This window comes from Prinia subflava, chromosome 4 (genome assembly GCF_021018805.1).
Source record: "Prinia subflava isolate CZ2003 ecotype Zambia chromosome 4, Cam_Psub_1.2, whole genome shotgun sequence".
NCBI lineage: Eukaryota > Metazoa > Chordata > Aves > Passeriformes > Cisticolidae > Prinia > Prinia subflava.
The window spans coordinates 41328621-41347804 of NC_086250.1; the positions used below are offsets into that span (position 1 = coordinate 41328621).

The 19184-nt window shown below is 41.1% G+C and overlaps 1 protein-coding gene across 1 annotated transcript in view; it reads left to right on the plus strand.

The window, feature by feature from the left end:
• PPM1H (protein phosphatase, Mg2+/Mn2+ dependent 1H) overlaps positions 1-19184 on the plus strand; it is a 129822-nt gene that overhangs the window by 58687 nt on the left and 51951 nt on the right. The window contains exons 3-4 of the mRNA XM_063396564.1: positions 7681-8025; positions 14170-14282. Of these exons, the coding sequence (XP_063252634.1) occupies positions 7681-8025; positions 14170-14282 (458 nt within the window). The remainder of the gene's footprint in view (positions 1-7680; positions 8026-14169; positions 14283-19184) is intronic.

Here is a 19184-nt window from a genome sequence, read left to right on the forward strand (position 1 = left end):
AAAGATACTTCATTCTCTAGTTTAATCAACTACTAAAGCAGGATGATCTTCTGGTTTATACAGGTAGGGTAAGGTTATCCAGCACACGGAATTCAATGATTTTTGCAGACTATGGCTTCTTTCATTTGTGTGAAGTGTGGTGTATGTCATACCCTGGCAATCATCTGCTATTTTTCATTTGTCTTGTTTCCTGGCGGGCTAATTACTTCATCTGCTCTTTAAGCATGAGCTCAGCCTTCAGCAGTGATTGATAGTGTGTGTTCAGTTCCAAGATTTCACCATGTAATACTAAATGCCCTGTCTGAATGTTGGAGTCAGATAATGTGGATATGCTGTGTTCCTGCAGCTGGAGAACACAGGTTGTCCGTAAGTGATAATTAAGTTTTCAGTGGACTGTAAGTAGCCTTTTTTGGTAGTTTGGGTTTTTGTTTTGTTTTGTTTTAGAGTTTGATTTGTTTGTATGTTTTGTTTTTTGTTTGGTTTGGGTTTTTTTGTTAGTTGGGGTGTGTGTGTCTATTTTAAATTAGAAGTCTGCTTTAGTCTCTTTCCCAGCATTCCATGGCTTGGTACACCTGATGGCTCACTGGGGTCCTGAGAAACAGCATTCCTCTTGCACTGTGTCCCTCCCAGCCTTGTGCTCCTCTAGTTCTGTTTCATATTTCGTTATTGCTGCAACATTTTCAAACTGAGAGATTCTCAGGGTTTGCAAATTGCCCTTTTCTTTCCTGTATAAAAATCTTTCTTTAAATCATGTTTCAATTCCTGTGTGCTGATATTCCTCATTGTGTTCAGACAGTCATGATTTCTTTTTTCAAGTACATTTTTGCAAACTCCTAGATAAATAATTGTGCCCAGAACTTGCTGGGACTAGGAGTTCTACATACAATCATGCAAAGGTTTCAGGAGTGTATTTAACTTTTGTATGTGTTAATTATGTTTAATGAAGCAAGCATTTCACCACAGTACTTGTTGGTGTATAGAAAACACAGCAAGACAACTGGCAGCGTCCTTGGTCCAGGTGATGGGTTTGTTTGACACTCAGGGTACCACTGTGCCATGCACACAGGCACACTGCACAGACCCCTGTGCACACGCCAGCCTGGGTACACACATCTTGATGCTGTGCAGAGATATGAGATTTGATCTCGTACTGCATTAGAGTTCCAGACCTACCATGTGCGATACGTGGTCAGGGGGCTCTGCATCAGGGATATGGGTGAGTGTGAACTGTGCTGAATTCGCCTGTTTTTGCATATTTTGGGGGCTTGCATGGGACATAAAAATCTTTGTAGCATTGTTTCACAGAGCCCAATTAACTTCCAATATCAAAAGCTTCTCAGGAGCAAAAGCCATGGTTAATCACCTTCTTCAGAAGGAACTTTTTCGAAACATTACATAGTTAATAAGATTAGATTGCGTTAAGAATACAGGGATCTAAAATAGTTTTGTTATTGGAAAGGCATCTTAACTAACCTTGATGTTATCCATTGTTACAGTTGTACTGTTATAGTAATGTAATGATAGGGTCAATAAGCTGCATGCTTTTAAAAGCTGTTCTTTTTATCAATTTGGCATTTCGTGATTCTCAGTAAATTTCTACTTACAGAGTTTATGAGAAGTATCTTATGGAATATTCTGATTTTTCTTTTTCTCTTCGCTAGTATATTTCCAAGTTTGAGTCTGTGTCTTTCATCTTGGTTTCGGAAGAAACAGACCCTCCCTTTCAAGTTTCTTGAGAGAAACACTTTTATTTCAAATCTTCTGTTCTTGATTCTATTTCTGACATATTATGACCAGAAAGGAGCATAACATCTAAAGTCAGGAGCCAGCTGATCCATATAATAGAACGTACTGTTTTCTAGGTATTTGTTTTCTTGTTCATTATATGTTCTCTTATTATCTATTGATTTACTTCTGTTTTCTACATGGCACTGGAATAAGTGCTGTCACACTTATTATTTAGTTGTGGAAAAGCTATTCTACCATGTTATTAGACCACAGCTTGTATATTTAAATTTGTAATGTGTTTTCCCAAAACAGGCAGCATATTCCTGGAGAAAGTTTTCTACTAGAGGGCAGTCTTACACTAGCAGTTAGTAGGATTTTTTCCTTGCTACATCTTTTGTTGGTTTAATATATCTAAAAAGGGGGAGGAAAAAAAGCACATTCCTATGTTGTGTCATATTTTTGTTTTCATATTTTTGTACTGTGAGGTATAATACCCTTCACATAGCACTGCTGACAAATATTTTTTGAGTATATGAGTTTGATGTTAAATGTTATGAGGGTGCAACTTAATTTGTATGAATAAATTTAGAAATACTGGCTTTAGACACTACAGTGAACAATGGAATATCATGGCAGGAAATATTTAGTAAGAAAACCAGAGGCTAAATAGTGAAAATGCCTCATAGGGAAATCCCACTGTAACACACAATCTGAAATTGTCTCTGTGTTATGAAGCACCTTGCAGAAATACTGAAGGAAAAAGGAATGAGGGAAGAAGATCATTAAAAGGATTTTTTTAAAGTGTGTAGCACAAGGAGAGTAGGCACTGAAATGTTAAACTTTATGTGACAGAGTCCTTTTCATCATCCTTAGATTTTTCTTTTTGAAAGAACTCTTTGAAAATGGCACATGCCATCTTTGTTTTCTCCTGCTTTTTGGGAAATCTGTGAAACATCAGCTGCATCTGAGACTGTGTGGTTGTTGTTTGATGTTAACCCCATCAATCCAGCCCTGTGCTTTGACAAAGCAACCTAAAGGAGCTGGAGATCCATATGTGGTTAACACAAGTTGAATGCCACTCTCATGGTCTTGACTCTCCACATGGACTTCCAGGGGTGGAAAGGAGTGGTGGTAGGCCAGAAATGCAGAAATGGAGAAGTGAACATTTCTTTAACTGCAACACACAAACAAATCCTGCAAACTCTATTAGCATAAACACAGTTTTCTTCTTGAAAGGGGGGGGTAATAAAATGAGCAGAGCAGTGAAAGGAAAGACTCCTTAAGTTCCTCCCTAAGTTAGTTCTCTCCCCTTCCCCCATCCCGCTCCATTGCTGCTTGATTAATCCTTTCTCCTGTCTGTCCCTATTCAAGAACATTCACGTTAAATTGCACATATTTTTCATTTGTACTATTTTTAAATGCCTTTAACTACAGAGAACCTTCATGATGAATGCTGAAAACCATCAGCAAGCAAAATGGAAATCCCATACCAGGATATTGTCGTAGTGACAGTCAGGCTGCAGGACTTAATGTGATGCATTATTAATTGTCATTGTAATGTGAGGATACATAATTACTAATTCTGCAGTTTTCTTTGCCACAAATCTGGAATGGTGTATGTTTTGTGTGCCCAAGGCTGGTAGCCTACCGCAGGCAGCTGAACATATTGATAGCATGAGGTGGCTTTTCTCTAATGGCAATTGCTGGCCCAGTTCAGATTTTATGAGAAGTCAAGTTGCACTCTTAAGTGTTTTGTGACTGTAGTTAATATCTGGAATAATAATAGTCAGGGTAGGTTATAGTTCCCAAAATAAATCTTTAGTGGCAGCATGATTTATTTGCCTGTTTGGAATTCATAACAACAATATGAAGGTTTGCAATGTAAGACTGCTTTCTAGCTTACCTGAAAAGCATGTCCCAAACTGATCACTAGCTGTTGCTAAGGTTTTCCTCTTTTTTTTTTCTTCATATCACTGAGCTCAAATTATGTGTGTATATACATGCAATTTCTCTCATGATTTCTTGTCTGTTGCTTGAGCCAAAACTTTGCATGTCTTAATTATATTTTACAATTTCAAAACCCAGGAGACTGCTGAACCTTCCTGAAAGCTAGGTCAGCAGTTGAGGAGCCTGAAGCTTATTAAATTTCCTAGTACATTCTGGAAATTAATTGTAAGGTCAGTGCAGTGAAGGATTTGTTTTCTCTTCATGTTTCTGGTAGTTATTCAGCCTGTTGTTAGATCAAAATCTTTTGAATGAAAATCTAAAATAAATCACAATGGTGGCTGACCACACTCCTATTTGAGGATTCTGTCCAGATAAAAGAAGAAATGAAGGCTGATGTTTGAAAGACTACTTTTGGCAGAATACTGCCAGTGCTAGTAAAAATAGACGTCTTGTTCTCTGAGTTTGCAGAGTGTCAGTTCTTTTTGGGAAGAAGTTCAAGCTCCCAAATGTAAAAGAGCAAACAGCAATGCATATGCATGCCAAAACAGGTCATCACTTGGTGGCTGCAGAGGTCATCTCAGCTGTGTGAGGAAGAGCAAGGACCTTTCTGTGCATTTTGCCTCATCTGCATGACTTGTTGTTGACTGCTGGCTCATGTTTGTTCACTGAGTCACTGCTTTAATTGCGTCATATTTTTAATTCCCATTGAATAGGTGTGGTTTTGGGGAATTAATTTCTTTCAGATAGAGGAGCTGTTTTTATTCTCAGGGTGGAGAAAAAGAGTTTGTTTTTTTCTTCCCTTTTTAGACAGCTAATAGGTTATCTGTGGTTTTCCTCTTTGCTAGGTCGAAAGTAAATGAAGCTTTGTAGGAATACACAGAAGTTTTTCAAGACTAATATTTAGGTTACAGTAATGCCTGCAGATCCCAGCTGAAGTTAAGGCCCTAGAGCATCTCACACAGAATGTCTGTATGAGAGCAGCATTATGGTAGTCATCTCCCCTGAGTACTTGGAATACAGACTTTGCAGTTATCTAGGGTGCTTCTGCTGTTGCTAGGGAGAAATAAATCTACTTTGGAATGAGATGAGCATAGTCTGAAAATGCAGGGGTTTTTCTGTCTGCCCAACATAAGAGCAATTTAGAGAGCTATCTTGGAGGTGTGCAGTGTAGATGTCTGAACTTAGCTGAACTGGTAGAAACATCCTCTTTGTTCAAAAATTACTACTCCAAAAAGGACAAGATCAGTGGACTACCATAGTTGATGTGGCCATGGCACAGTGACGTGTCAGTGAGAGTATGAGAATACAGTTCACATGGACTTCTCTGTCCAAATTTGTGCTGCCCATTAGCTTAGAGGAAATAAGTGGTAACATTTCGATTTCCCTTTTTGTCAGGAGCTATTTTCATCTGTTTTAAAGCATCCTAGTGTCATCTTTATTTAACTCCCAAAGTCACATGAGGCTTGATCACTGTAGGACATACCCAGAGTTGAGCTCATAATAATGAGAGTAAATTGTGTTAATAACTGTTCTCCATTATCTTCTGAAAAGCTGTAACACAGACTTTGCTAGGAGGTTTGCTTTGGAGAGCTCATGAAAATGGAGTGCAGATCAAACTTGTTCTTTATTCTAAGTTTCTGTTCTGTTTTGGAGCAGGAGGAGAACAATGACAAAATATCTTCTTCCTTTTTGTGGAAGGTAAAATATTTCAATCTCAATCAGAGTTGAAATGCCTTGGGCATTATTCCCCCCCAAAGAGAGCACATTTCCAAAGGAGTAGCACCTTTAAAGGACATGAGGACAAAAACAATGGAAGCATTATCCATGGTGCATCATAACATAGATTTTGGCTAGGGAGGCAAACTCCTAAGAGAAGAATGAGAGCAGAAGTGGTTTGATGTACAAATCCCAGGAGGCGCAATGTTGTCATTTTGAATAAATAGTTTCAGTTTTCAACTGAAATACTTTCACTTTGGAAAACTTGTTTCTATTGGCAAAATACTTTACATTTTACATGAATAGCAATCTATTTTTACAAGCAGGTTTTTAAATTGCTAATCCTGTTAGTCGTTAAAAATTAGTTATGCAGAATTTAACAGCCAACTGTTGTGTGAACTTGGAGGGATTCTGAGCCCAGAGTAAGGTGGTACAACTGCCAGTCCTGCCTTCAGGTGGGAAGTTTCACAACAGTTTTTTTTATGAATTTACCAGGCTGGGTAAGTGCAGGGGGAGAAGGGGATTGTGTCTGGCTAAGGAACCATGTTCGGGAATGTGGCCACGTATCTTTTCTTCCACCATTCTAGGATGTATCCTATGTGATCCTTACTGTGGTAAGTAAACAGTACTTTAGGACAGTGTCCCTTTATCACAGCATTTCAGTAATGAGATGAAGAGTGCCTGAGGGACTGAAGAATTCCTCCTCTTGGAGGAGCTCTCTGCTGTGTAGTGGCTATGCTGTTGATGCTGCGGTTAAGAATATATTTGAACTTTACCACATCAGCAAATACAAAAAAAAAAAATCCTACCTTGAATTTTATGTGATTTTTATTATCACGGCATCTTAGTGGAGCAGCTGAAATAGCACAAAGTAAAAGGAGCAGCAGTTCACAGCCCTGTCTGTAAATTTGAAATAGGCAGTGCTTTGGACATGAAGTGCTGTGATGCAGGTGGTGCCTAGATTTTATGCTGATCTGTAGTGTAGGGGAGCAGTGTTTGGGTGAACAAAACAAATCACATCTGTCCCTCCTAAATTAGACCACAGTGTAACATGCACATGTAATTTTGAGGTTCTTTGATTGCAGCGAGGTCTAGGTTATATTTTCTTGTTATGAGGTATTTTATAACAGTATAGCCTCATTCCTGTCCCTTGCAAAATTGTTTCTTCCTAAATCTGTGTTAGTCCACCCACATCCGACTTGCAAGGCAGCCCCACTAACAGCTTTTTCTGCATAGCTGGGGGAAGGAGCAAGATTAAAAGAAATGGAAGGGAAGGGAAAGACAGGAAAGACTCTTCCCCTATACTGCTGCCAAGTATGTTGTCATAAAAGGTGGCTATCATCATGCCTTAAATCATTACCTGAGGATTGCTAGGCAAATTTCTCTCCCCCCAAAAAGTTGAGGTTATCAAGAGGATGGCTCCTTGGTATTTTCCAGGCATATTGGAGCTTGTGATGCCCAGAGCTACTCTGCCTCCAGCCCTGGGTTAATGCCCTAGGCGATAGGGTACCCCACCATTTCTAGTACTATACAGAAGAGTTTTTAGGGGACTGTGAAGAACCAGGCAGTGAACATAGAGGCTAGATCAGATGAAGTGCTGCTGATCCCACTTGTGTCTGTCATCTTCAAGAACCTCTGCTGGTGCTGTTTCCTAGGCTGGAACAGGCAGGGAAAGCCTGAGTTGTCCCATCTGCCAGCACGGATGGACCTTATCTACCAGTTGTGGAAGTGTAGCTCACAGTTGTTGCTGGATGTCAAACTGAGGTCCTTTGTCTCGTGCCTAGTAAAAAAAAGGTCTGTCACAAAGTATCAGGTTCTGTCTTGTGTAGAATTTTGATCTTTCATGGTGGTAGGTCTATCATATATTCAAATACTGTTCTTCTACAACCTATGATGGCTGTAAGGTAAGAAAGATTGTAAGTTCAGCCTTTCTTATTAGTTTGGTTTTTTTTTCCTTGGGCTTTTTTTTTAAGAGGTTAAGGAAAAGAAAAAACGTGGTGGGGATGTGTGGTAAAAATAAGCATCTCTTCTTTCAACCAGAGTTGTGTTGACACTGTGGATATTTCTGCATTTGAGAAAGAATGTTACCTCTGGGAAAGTTATCTGTGTTTCACCTGCTACCTCCATGCCAGCAGTCACCTTGCTCACAACTGTGTAGTAGTGACCATCTCTTTTCCTTCCTTTGCTCACAACTGTGTAGCAGTGACCATCTCCTTTCCTTCCTTTGCTCACAACTGTGTAGCAGTGACCATCTCTTTTCCTTCCTTTTCTCACCCTCTTGCTTTCCAGGACACAGACGGGATCAACCTGTACTACTGGTCCCTGTTTGATGGACACGCTGGGTCAGGGGCAGCTGTGGTCGCTTCCAAACTGCTGCAGCACCACATCCTGGAGCAGCTGCAGGAGATCGTGGACATCCTGAGGAACACAGCCGTCCTCCCTCCCACCTGCCTGGGAGAGGAGCCTGACAACCCTTCCACCAACAGCAGGACACTGACACGGGCGGCCTCCCTGCGGGGGGGTGTGGGAGCCCCGGGCTCGCCCAGCACGCCTCCAACACGCTTCTTCACTGAGAAGAAGATCCCACATGAGTGCCTGGTTATTGGGGCCATAGAAAGTGCATTCAAGGAAATGGTATGTATGTCTCAAGGCTCTGAAGTCCTTGTTATTCACATTGAGTCACATGACCTGGAGATGATGAAGATTTAGATTTTTTTCCCTCCTTTCATTGCTTTAATATTATCCGAGTGTGAACAGAACAGTTTAAGAGCCTCAACAGCTTGCCAGGTAGATCCCTGTGAGGCAAGAGCTGCATCTTAACTCCCAGGTAGTGCTGTGGCAATGCTTATGAATTACCTGAATTTTCAGTGTATGATACTCTTTTCAATTTTCTTCTCCCCCTCCTTTTATAAGATAAAGATCAGTATTGCCTTACAGTGCAGATTTCAGCACTGGCAGTTGTCTCAGGCTGAGTATATGAGCAAGCACTTTATAAAGCCTTGTTGCCCTACCAAAACAGCAGCAAAGGTTGCTTGGTCCAATGATCCAGAGTTTACATTGGTGTTGGAGTGGTGACTGTAGAGTGTCTGCAGCTCTTCACTGAGGCAGATTTTGTGGGTGAGTGGAGCATGAAGTTCATTCCTACCACCCACTTGACTTGTGTACAGCCTGAACAACTCTCAGGAAATCATGACCCTATGGGAACAGAATATCCATCTCTTGCCCTGTGGAAGCTGTTTTTCTGTTTTTTTTCTCTTCTGTAGTTGATGCAGTTTCTCCACAACTTCTCTTTTCACTTCTCCACATTACTGAAAGTCATTCTTGTCAGGCAGAGCAAAGGTCCAGCCTGCCAGCAAGTACATATGGATTAGGTCTTGGGAGGTCTGATTCTGTTCTTTTTCTTTTTTAATTTTTTTTCCTGATTTTGTTGCTATAGTTTTCAGAAAAGCCTCTTACTTGAAAAGAAGGACTATGAACTATTCAGTGATTTTATTTGTTGTCTAAAATGAAATATCTGATAATTGTTTTTCCTGATGTATGTGAATTTTGTCCAGTACATGCATTTAATTAGAGACTACAATTGTTGTTACCAGTAGTACTTCACTTTGAGTTCTGAATAACAATTATCTTTTTCTGGATTGTTCTTTCTTCCCAAGGAAGCGCAGGCAAGCACACCCACCAATTCAGTTTGGACTTACAGATGGGTAGGTCCAGGAGCAGCATTCACAGCCATGGCTTGGGCATACTTCAGTGAGGGTTGTGCGGGCAGATTTATGCACTGTGGATAGTGGTCTCAGTTTCTGCTGGAAAAAAGAGGTGTATGCATGAAAATCTCTCAGTTTAGCACACCTTTTCAGAAAGGGAGATCTAGATTGCTCCCTTCTTTGCTGAGAAATGAGGGAGAAGATGACCACCGCCATCCACTGCACCCTAGTGGGTTCAGAGCATGCTTAAGAGGAACCCCAGTTTCATGCTTCAGTTGGTGTAATTTTGAGCCCAGGAGAGTGCCAGGCTCTGAGAGTGTGATGTGATTCTCTCCTGTTGAAACTGTCTCCAAGTGCAGGTGAGATGAGGAGTGGAGTTTACTGAAAGTAGCAGAGTAACAGAGGAAGGGCTGTTTCAAGTACTCTACCTCTCAGGAGAGCAGCATGTGCATTACCCATCACTGCCTTCCTGAATGTGTCTGAGTGAACAGGGCATTGTTCAATCAATTTAAACAATTGTTTAATTGTTTGTACTGGACCGTCATGGATGTTGTAGAGTTAGGTCAGGACAGTCAAGATGTGCAGGGTGTACAAGGGTTTTGTGCCAGCAGAGCGTATCAGTTTACCTGGCACTCGGTGAAAGCTCAAGTTTCCTGGACACGTTGGCAGACTTCTTGGTGGTTTTTCCTGAAACACCAATTGCTGCAAATGATTCTTGTGAACCGAGTGAAAATAATGAGTAGATAAAGATACTGTTTTTCAAAGAGTCCGACCTGACAGGTTTATCTAATGATGGCTTTATCCCCTTTTCTTGGGAGCATTTAGTATACCATCATTTTTTTTCCCCAATTTGCTTTTGAATTCTAGTTATGCTCTCCCTGGTTTTGCCTCAAGTCTCAAATAAAATGCAATTCATTGCTTTCAAAAGGTTTTTAGAAATTATTTTCCTTTATTTGATGTGGGTTTTTTTTGACAGTTCTTGTCTAACAGCTACATGCAGTATTACGCTGTGGAAAGCTGACACAGGTCATCATTGCCTAACTTAGACAATTAGCAATTAAATTGTCCCCATTTTGAAGTACATCTAAATTATGTTTTCTGTGTTGAAACTGGGATTAGCAAGTTTGTGCTGTGTTTTCAGATAATTTAATGCCCTGTCTAAAAAACAGTAAATGTCAGTATCACAATTGTTCCAGTTAAAAGGAAATAAATAAGCTCAAGTTCTGAAGGTGTCATAAATCAAATACTCTAATTTTCATCTCAACAGATGTGCATTTATAGATTCAGTTCAAAGGAGCCAGGAGGAATGCTTCCAAGTGCAGGTCCATATTGGACAGAAACATCAAATTTTAGCTCTTTTCCTGTATTTAACCTTGCATACATGTGTGATGTACGTATTTGCAAGAAAGGTTAAGGAGAGAGAGCACCTATTCTACTCTGAGCCCCATTTAATTTTAGATGGGAAAAAATGGCACAGAACTAGTCTGATTTATTGGGGAAGTAATACATTTGCATTCATTGTATCATGATTTTCTTCTTTATTGAGTTTATTTTACTTAGATGAAATCTAGACAGATGCTTTTTCTAGACTGGTGCCATTTTAATTAATTGAACAGAGTTGAGAGAATGGCGTGTGTTGTACAGTTCACTTTTTAAAATGTTTTCTCCATTATATAGCCAGTAGAATTGAGAGTTTAAATAGAACTACAGGCATTTGATGTAAAGCATGCTAAGGAGTTAATTTTACCTTTATGCCTTCTGAAACTTTTTTTTAGCCAGATACCTAAAACTGTGTGTAAAGCTGCTTTCTGCCATAGCAAGGTTGAGAACCTGGAGGAAAGGCCGCTGCTCTGAGGATAAATATGGATAAAAAGTGGCCAGCAGGCTGAGGGAGGTGATCCCCCCCTCTGTTCAGCCCTGGTGAGGCATGTCTGGAGTGCCATGTCCAGTTCTGGGCTCCTCAGTGCAGGGAAGAGGAGGAGCTGCTGGAGAGGGTCCTGCACAGGACAACAAAGATGATTGAGGGACTGGGGCATCTCTCTTACGAGGAGAGATTGAGGCAGCTGAGCTGTTTAGTCTGGAGAAGAACTGAGAGGGGATCTCATTAATGTGCATAAATATCTGAAAGGCAGGTGTCAAAAGGATGGTGCCAGGCTCTTCTCAGTGCTGCCCAGTAACAGGTTGAGGAGCAATGGCCATAAACTAAACCACAGTAAGTTTCACCCCAACCTGAGGAAGAACTTCTTCACACTGAGGGTAGCAGAGCACTGGAGCAGGCTGCCCAGGGGGGTCATGGGGTCTCGCTCTGTGCAGACATTCCCACCCCCCGTGGTTCCTGTGGGCGGCCCTGCCTTGGCTCAGCCGAGCTGCCCGCGGGGGGAGCGGCCGCCGCTGCGCGCAGCCTCCGCCAGGGGGCAGGAGCGGCCCGCGCCGGGCCCGCCGCGGCTCCGCGGGGCGGGCGCTGCGTGTGGGGAGCGCGGCCCGAGCGCGGCCCCGGCCCGCGGCTGTCCCTGCGCCCCGCCGCCGCCGGGCTCGGTGCGGAACGGCGCCCTGCTCGCCCCCCCTCCCCTGCTCGGCACGTCGCGGTGTCCTCTGCAGGCTGTGCTCCGCCCTCCCGCAATCCGCACCACGGAACGGGGACCAGGCCTGGGGCAAGCCTTGGGAGCAGCTGCCATCCGCTGCAGCGTGTCCCGGCACGGACGGCACAGCTCCGACTAAATTAGCTGCTTCTTCGGAAAAATAAAACAAAACGAACAGAAACAAACAGACACCACCACCACCAAACCCTCTTGCTCTGAAATAACTCTCCGGGTGGAAAATGAGGAAAGCTTTGTATACACTGTCTAGAATGGGCCCCTTTACACTGGAAAAGGCTTTAGAGGCGTTTTGGGGCTTCTTCCCATGTTTGTACTACTTTCCCCCTCAAATCTTGTTGAGCTGTCAGAAAGCCTTGCCCTCTTTCCTTGCTGCTGAAAAAGAAATTGTCAAGCAAAGTATGTAATATCAAATCATGCATGGCACTCAATGTACTCTGTCAAGTCATGGTAGTAAATTGAAGTTCTAGATAGGAGAGCCCATCAACAGCAATGATTTGGGAAACCCCAGTACACAGATGTAGTTTAAGACATGGAAATTCTGAAAAAGAGGCCCTAAGGATTATCCATCTTCTCTCCTATAATAGATGCTTCTGAATTCTGCTTATTGGAAGAAATAAATTTTAATTTAGGCATTCCAGCACTTGCAAAGTATATGTATGACAGAGCTGAAACCAGGTGAGGACTTGCACATTGTTTGAAGGTCTTGGAGGATATTCTGAACTGGGGAAATGAAAGTTTCTTAAAATTGCTGTCAGTGCTTGGAAAATCTGTAGTAAGTTTAAATTATTTTGGTGGTTAGGAATGTCTGCTTCCTTTGAACTCTTCTTTTCAGCTTTATTTTAAAAATATATAGAAACCATGGGGAGGAGAATCAGCTTCTCTATGGCCAGATTAGATAAAGAGGCATTTATAACAGGCTCATGTCTGTGACCAAAGGTTCTGCAAGATATGATTTATAGTTGGAGGTGTTTTCCTCCTGGCCCTCATCACCCACCCCCACCTCCCCAGAAAAGGTTGGTGAGTGCAGTAGAACCTGTGTCCCCATGGCAGCCACGTGCAGTTTGCACACACAGCTGAGGACAGTACCTTGGCACTGTTCATGGCGCAAATAGGATGTGTTGGCCAGCGAGGAGTCAGTGAGTTATTTGTGACCGACACTTCTGCCCACTGGCTCAGGACAGTGCCTGAGTGCTGCTGAGCATCTCTGCTGCTGCCCCAGGTCACCTCCCTCCCCTGAAATTTGTAGAAGATAAAGCATGGAATAGGGACCTCCTCCCACCTCTGCAGATTTTCAGTCAAATTGCAGCTGTCATGGTTTGTGTTTATTGTAGTGTTTTTCTTCAGAGAAATTTAGCTCTAAAATAAAGCTCCAAATTCCATACCCCAAGGCATGAACAATTTGAGCTGTTTGTTGCTTGGTGCAGATATGAAAATGGCTGAAGTGTATTATAGATCTGTGTGTATGCACACACACAGAGGCAAACATACATTCATAATAAAAAACACATAAAAGTAGGCAGGGTTTAGCTGGAAAAGATTTGCCAGTATTTGCAATAGTGATGTTAAATGATGCTCCCTGTTTGAATCCAGTAGTATAAGAGCAGACCAGTTTGAAATGGGATTTGGTTCTGGACAGAGGAGAGAAAGGTAATTTGTAGCATGTTATTACCTGAAGCTAAACTACAGACAGCAGAATTAATTCACTGGCATACACTTCAGTGTTTGTTTAAAATGTATGGATGAAAGTAGCTCATTTACTTACTTGCTCTATGTTCCGCAAGCTTTCTGGGGCACTGTGTGTGTATATGTATGTGTGTGTGTATTTATGTATATTTTTTTTCTTTCCAGGACATTATTGACTGTTGGTGATAAGAATAACTTGCATTCTCCACTTCTGTTAAGCAGAAGGACTTTTTTAATATATAATATTTCTTCCACTCGGAGTCAGTTTAGCATCCACTCCTTCCCTGTGTTTCTGAAGGGTAGCCTTGTAGCACGAGTGCATCTTGCTGTTGTTGTTAAGGTGTATACCCCCCAATCTTTGCATTCCTCTAGGGAAGTAGGTAGTTATTCATGTTGTAGCTGGGTCTCATTAATTATCTGCTGTCTACGTAAAGCACTCTCCAATTATACCACCAGGTACCTGTTGTTAAGCTTCATTTATCTTTGCCTTCATTGTGCTTTTGCCATAGCAAATTCTCTTGCATCCCTGAGAGTTGCTTTTTATTCCTTAGTATCTGATGTTTTGCAGTCTCCTGACCTGATTTTTATCAAATATCTTTGTATAAGCAATAGGTACTCCTCAACTTTCTGTTCTTCTCCCAGCTCATGTTACCATAGCTGCAAGAATAGACAGACAGTGGGACATACAATTTAATAAAGACTCTATTGTATTTTTTTGTTTTTAGGGGAGACTTCATTCTCTCAAGCATTAATTGCAATGCTGTCTTTATAAATCTTGTTCTCTTTTCCCACAGGATTTGCAAATAGAGCGAGAGAGGACTGTGTATAACATTTCTGGTGGCTGCACAGCCCTAGTGGTGGTGTATTTATTGGGGAAGCTTTATGTGGCAAACGCTGGTGATAGCAGGTAAGTGTGTTGTCGTCCCATCTAATCCTTCACCCCAAACTCCCCAGTCCTGTTGTTAACGAGTTCCTTAAATGCAGACAGCATCACAAGGCGATTCTATTTCTTGGCTGGACACTTAGCACTTCTCACAGAAATGAATGCAAGTGCCAGGGATAGCATTCCAGTATCTTGAGCAGAGGTTGCAGTCAGGGAAACTGGCAGCACTTCTGGTCCTGTAGCAGTTTCTGAATGACTTGATGTGTGCAGAGAAGTGGAAAGGTGCTAAAAAGCCATTGAATCAGAAGAGGTGTTGGGTGTGCAGTAGAATTGCATGTTGAACACTGACAAAGTGACTGCATCCGGAAGAGCTGGTGGGCTGCATTTGTTCTGTAGGAAGTCTTGTGGCTCCTGTTGCCAGGCTTAGTCTTGATAGGCCATTTGGCTTTCAGTTTTTCATGTAACTGAAGGTAGTGATCAGTAAGCAAAAAGCTGCTACTCTTACCTTGGGGGAGGAGAGGGAGACAGACTATCACATTACAGGTTTTTTGGCTTGTCGTGTTCTAGCTCATGTACTTGTCCATTTCTCAGAACTGAGTGCTGTTGCTCAGGAGCTGCTGCTTTGTTTTATTTTGAAGTTTGGTACTTGAAGATTCATGATAAGAAACATTTTCTTTGTCTTCTGATGTTGCTAAAGATAAGAGCATACTGGAAATCTCTCATTTGCATTCTTTTCCCCTCTCTGACTCTCCCCTTACCAACACTGGAGAAAGATAATGAGATTCCCCTTGGAGGACTTCAGTGCATTGCATAAACAGGGCAGGGAGAAGAGTTCCCATGTAATACAAATTGCTCTTGTATTCTGTTCATTAATAGCTGAATAATTAACATCTGCAAAGGTGTTGAACCATGTTGTCTTTAGGTAAAGACTGCTACAGTTATGAGTTTGTGTTTAAGGTTTGTGCACACAGTTCATGTTTGTAGTGTGTACACCCATGGAGTTTCAGAGACAAGACTCAAAAGGTAAAGGTTTTGTAGTTTAAACCTAAGATTTTTATTGCCTCTTGCTGCTTTAAACTGTGTAGGAAGTCAGATAAATCCTTTGTGCATAAAATTCTTTTACTTTTCATGTTGATGATTATTTTTAAAATGCTAAATTTGCTGCATGTGTTGCAACTTGCTCTCCTAGTTTCTATTGACAAGTGACATATTTCAATCTCCTTTTTGTATCAAATGTCAAGTGAGTCCTCACATGGTAGCTGCAAGCATGTTTGAGGTGATCACCTATCTGGTCAACAGAGCTACTAGCTGAACTACATTTTATCTCTACTGCCATTAAATTAGAAATAATCATGTTTTCTTGTGCTATTGCACTTGAAGTACAGTTGAGTCTCTGACTTGGCTAATTTGCTTTATTGTCTCTTAAAAGTGTGCTGTGTAAAACTGGCCATGCAGAACTTACTTCTGAGTAGCCAAGATCTTTGTTCTGAAGTGACTGGAACTGGCTGCTTCCAGTTCCCTCAGGATTGCTTCTGTGCTCCCTGAGAGCAGCCTCAGCTCCACTGCAGCCTCTGACACCCAAGGGCAAGTCACTGCTGTTGGCCGTGATCTGGTGTTGGTGCCAGAGTATTAGGGTAACTGTAGTTAAACATACTAAGTCTTCAAGAAGTTTTGCATGTTTATTAAGTCCACCCAGAACATCTCTTCAGAAAAAGAGGAAGAGCAGAAATCAGAAAGGAAACCATCAGCAAGACTGGATGTTGTTTGAACCAGGATTCAAATTCTCATGTCTAACACCTTGTTGGTAATAAAGTCCCTCCAGATTCAAAATAGTTTGGTTTTGTGCTTCCCAAATGGACCTCACAGAAAATCTGTCGTATCGTGAGGAGAATTATTCCAAAATCTTTCAGATAAGTCCATTCCTAGACTTTCCTAGCTCAGAAGAAATTTTAAAGCTTTAAAGTGTAGATCAGTTGGTCTGGGTCTCTCTCCCACCAAATCCCCTCTTTCCCACTTACAGGGAAAAAACCAGCTGTTGCAAAACATCCGAGTTGTTGTCATGACAAAAAGGACATTTTAGGACTAGACAAGCCACTCTGAGGTTGTCTGCCCACTGCCAGGGTGCACAGTGCATTCCTGTGTTTTGAAGAGCCCAGTTATACAGTCAAGAAATTTTACTTATGTTAGTTGGAAAAATACTTTTCTTTTTGCAGTCTCATACCTTGTGTGGGCAACTTTATGGTTTGTACAGATAAAAAGGAGGGCAGTGAGAAATACAATAAGGAAACAACTTCAATAAATAGTTATCTGCTCTCGAGAAGAAGGGTGGGTTTGTTTTTTCACTCAAACAGGAGACTTCCTCTTGTTGCTGTTGGGACTAGATGACAAAGCACTTAGTTTTTAGTTCTTTGAGTTCACCTATTCATTTGTGCCTTTCCCCTCCCCTCATTCTCCTTCTTCCCTCTCTGCTACCCCACTGGAAAAAGCCTACAAATAAATCAAGTTTCCCACAGATAGGAATCTGTGAGAGGTTTTGTGTGCGAAATAAACATTTTGGGTTCATGCAAACCTCAGTTATACTACCTCTCCCCAGGAGGAGGTTAGGTTTTATAATTTCAGGGAACTTCAAAACAGCAGAAGCTTTTACAGGTGGGGTTTGAACACCTTCTGCTGTCAGAGGACCAAGGTATGTGCAACAAACTGTTACTATCACAATGAGACTAAGGAAACGTTAAGTGTGAGATTTGAATAATAATGTCCTATGTGGTGCCAGCTATACCTCAGACTTATGTCTGTGGTATTCAGTTTATCCACCAAAGCTTCTCAAATCTAATCATTTCATGCCACGTACCCTGGCAGTGTTGTATAGCAGCTGTCCTTTTGTAGTTGATGTGTAATTACATCATGAAAAGACTTTAATTACCATATTACTAAATTACCAGCCAGCAATCCTTTCAGGTTCAGCCCTAGCTCACTTCTGTATGGACTATTAGGCTTCTCCAAGCTGAACACTTTTGGTTGGTGTAAAAGGGAGGAAAAATTGTGCTAATTGTAGGTTTTGTTATGAACTATTACCGAGCTTGATGTTATGGCATCACTAATGTCAATGATATAATTAAACTTCTACTAACGATGCAATCACAGTTCTGTAATAATTATATGTTAACTGCACATGATACCAGAACCCTACTAAAAATGAGGTGATGTATTCAGAGCCTGATAAAAACAGCTTGGAAGGAACTGCTTTCATTCTCTAATGGCTTGTCTGATCATTCTTGGATTCTGCCATAAATATACCTACTTGTACGGTCAAAATTCATATCTGAATATCGGCCAAAACTTTTTCTAACGTTTCTTTCTCTCTCTTTCTTCTTTTCAGTGATTGGCATTGTCCATGTGAGGTTATCTGATCAGGGACTGATAGTGTTGTAGTCAGCTATCCAATATATAGTGCTTTTTTTGGTGAGCATGGAGGCGCTGTATTTTACCAGCATGACATATTTTCTATGAAAACTAGGCCATTGGAATAGCTGCTTTTTATTTCTTTTCTTTTTAAAATATTGAGTAGTAAATCTTCTCTGGTCATTGTTTTAAATAGTGTTGTTCAATTCTGTATTGCTAAAGTGACTTTTACTTCTAAATTGCCATAACATGCCTTGTTAATCTCAGTTCTTTTTAGTTTTATGCTCTTTAATAGGATTTTGTTTTATAGCTACTGATGAAGCAGTTTTAAAACAGGGACTTAATGTTTTTACTGATTACTGCCCAATTATTGTATAGCCTCATGCAACATAACATTTGTCCAATGTCACTACAATGACTGTAATGCAATATGATCATATTAACCATGTTTGGCACAAGCATTGTTCTGGCTTTCGTGTTGTCTGGAGCTGCTCAGAGACTGCAGGCACTTCCATTTTGTTCTGTGCTGGGAGCCACGTAGGGAAGTTGTGCCTTTATCATTATACAAGAAGCAGAACATCACAAGTTGATTTTTCATACACCCTGAAACCCGCACTAAATCTGCAACTGGGTTCTTGGGCTTTTCTTGATTTATTGGCAGAACATGGCATCAGAGCAAAAAGCCTGATGTTTCAAAGGCTTCACAGACTTTCAGGGTCACTGAATTTTTCGCTTTGCTTCATCAGCTCTTTCTTATCATCTTTTTTGCCTCCTTGATTTTGCTCCCCAGTACTTATATTTTCAGGGCATATTCACACTCTACTTGAACATACATCCTCATGTCCAGAATAGATTTTCTCCTCCTTTTTGCAAGTGTAAAATGAATGCTAAGGCATTTTGGCTTGTTAAGCGGTAGGAGCTCATTGAGTGAATATTTTTGTGATGGTTTTGAGTGGGTGCAGTTGAAGTAACTTCATTGGTACTTCAAGAGACAAGGTGTGGGAGAGCATGTTAATAACACAGTCTTCTCCCAGTGTAATAAAATAGTAAATTGAAAATTGAATTTGTTTACCATTTCAGTTCTTTCTGGATTTGCTGCTGTGTTGAAGTTTACTACATTTATACTTCCTCCTCTTTGTCATGGTCCTTGTCAGCTGCTTCCCTCATGGCTAGTTGTCATTATAGGAAGTCTGATTTGGGGCCTAATTTGCTTTTATGAAGTAAATAACAGCAGCACGGAAACAGCCACATATCTGCTGACTGGCAGTTCAGCTTAAATAGAATTTCTGAGAAGTCAGAATTGGTGATTCTGAGCCATTTTTGTGGTTCATGGTATCTGACCTCTTCCTCGAGGCAGTCCAGCAGGATCATTTTTGCCAGAAGTGCTAACACTGTGTAAGGATGGAGAATGAAAAGTGTTCTAATATATTACTATTGTAGAACTAGTTGACTTTAGTCTTTGGTTTAGGAAGCTTTAATTTTCTGGTTTTCGTAACCACTTATCTTCTAATTTAAATGGTATGT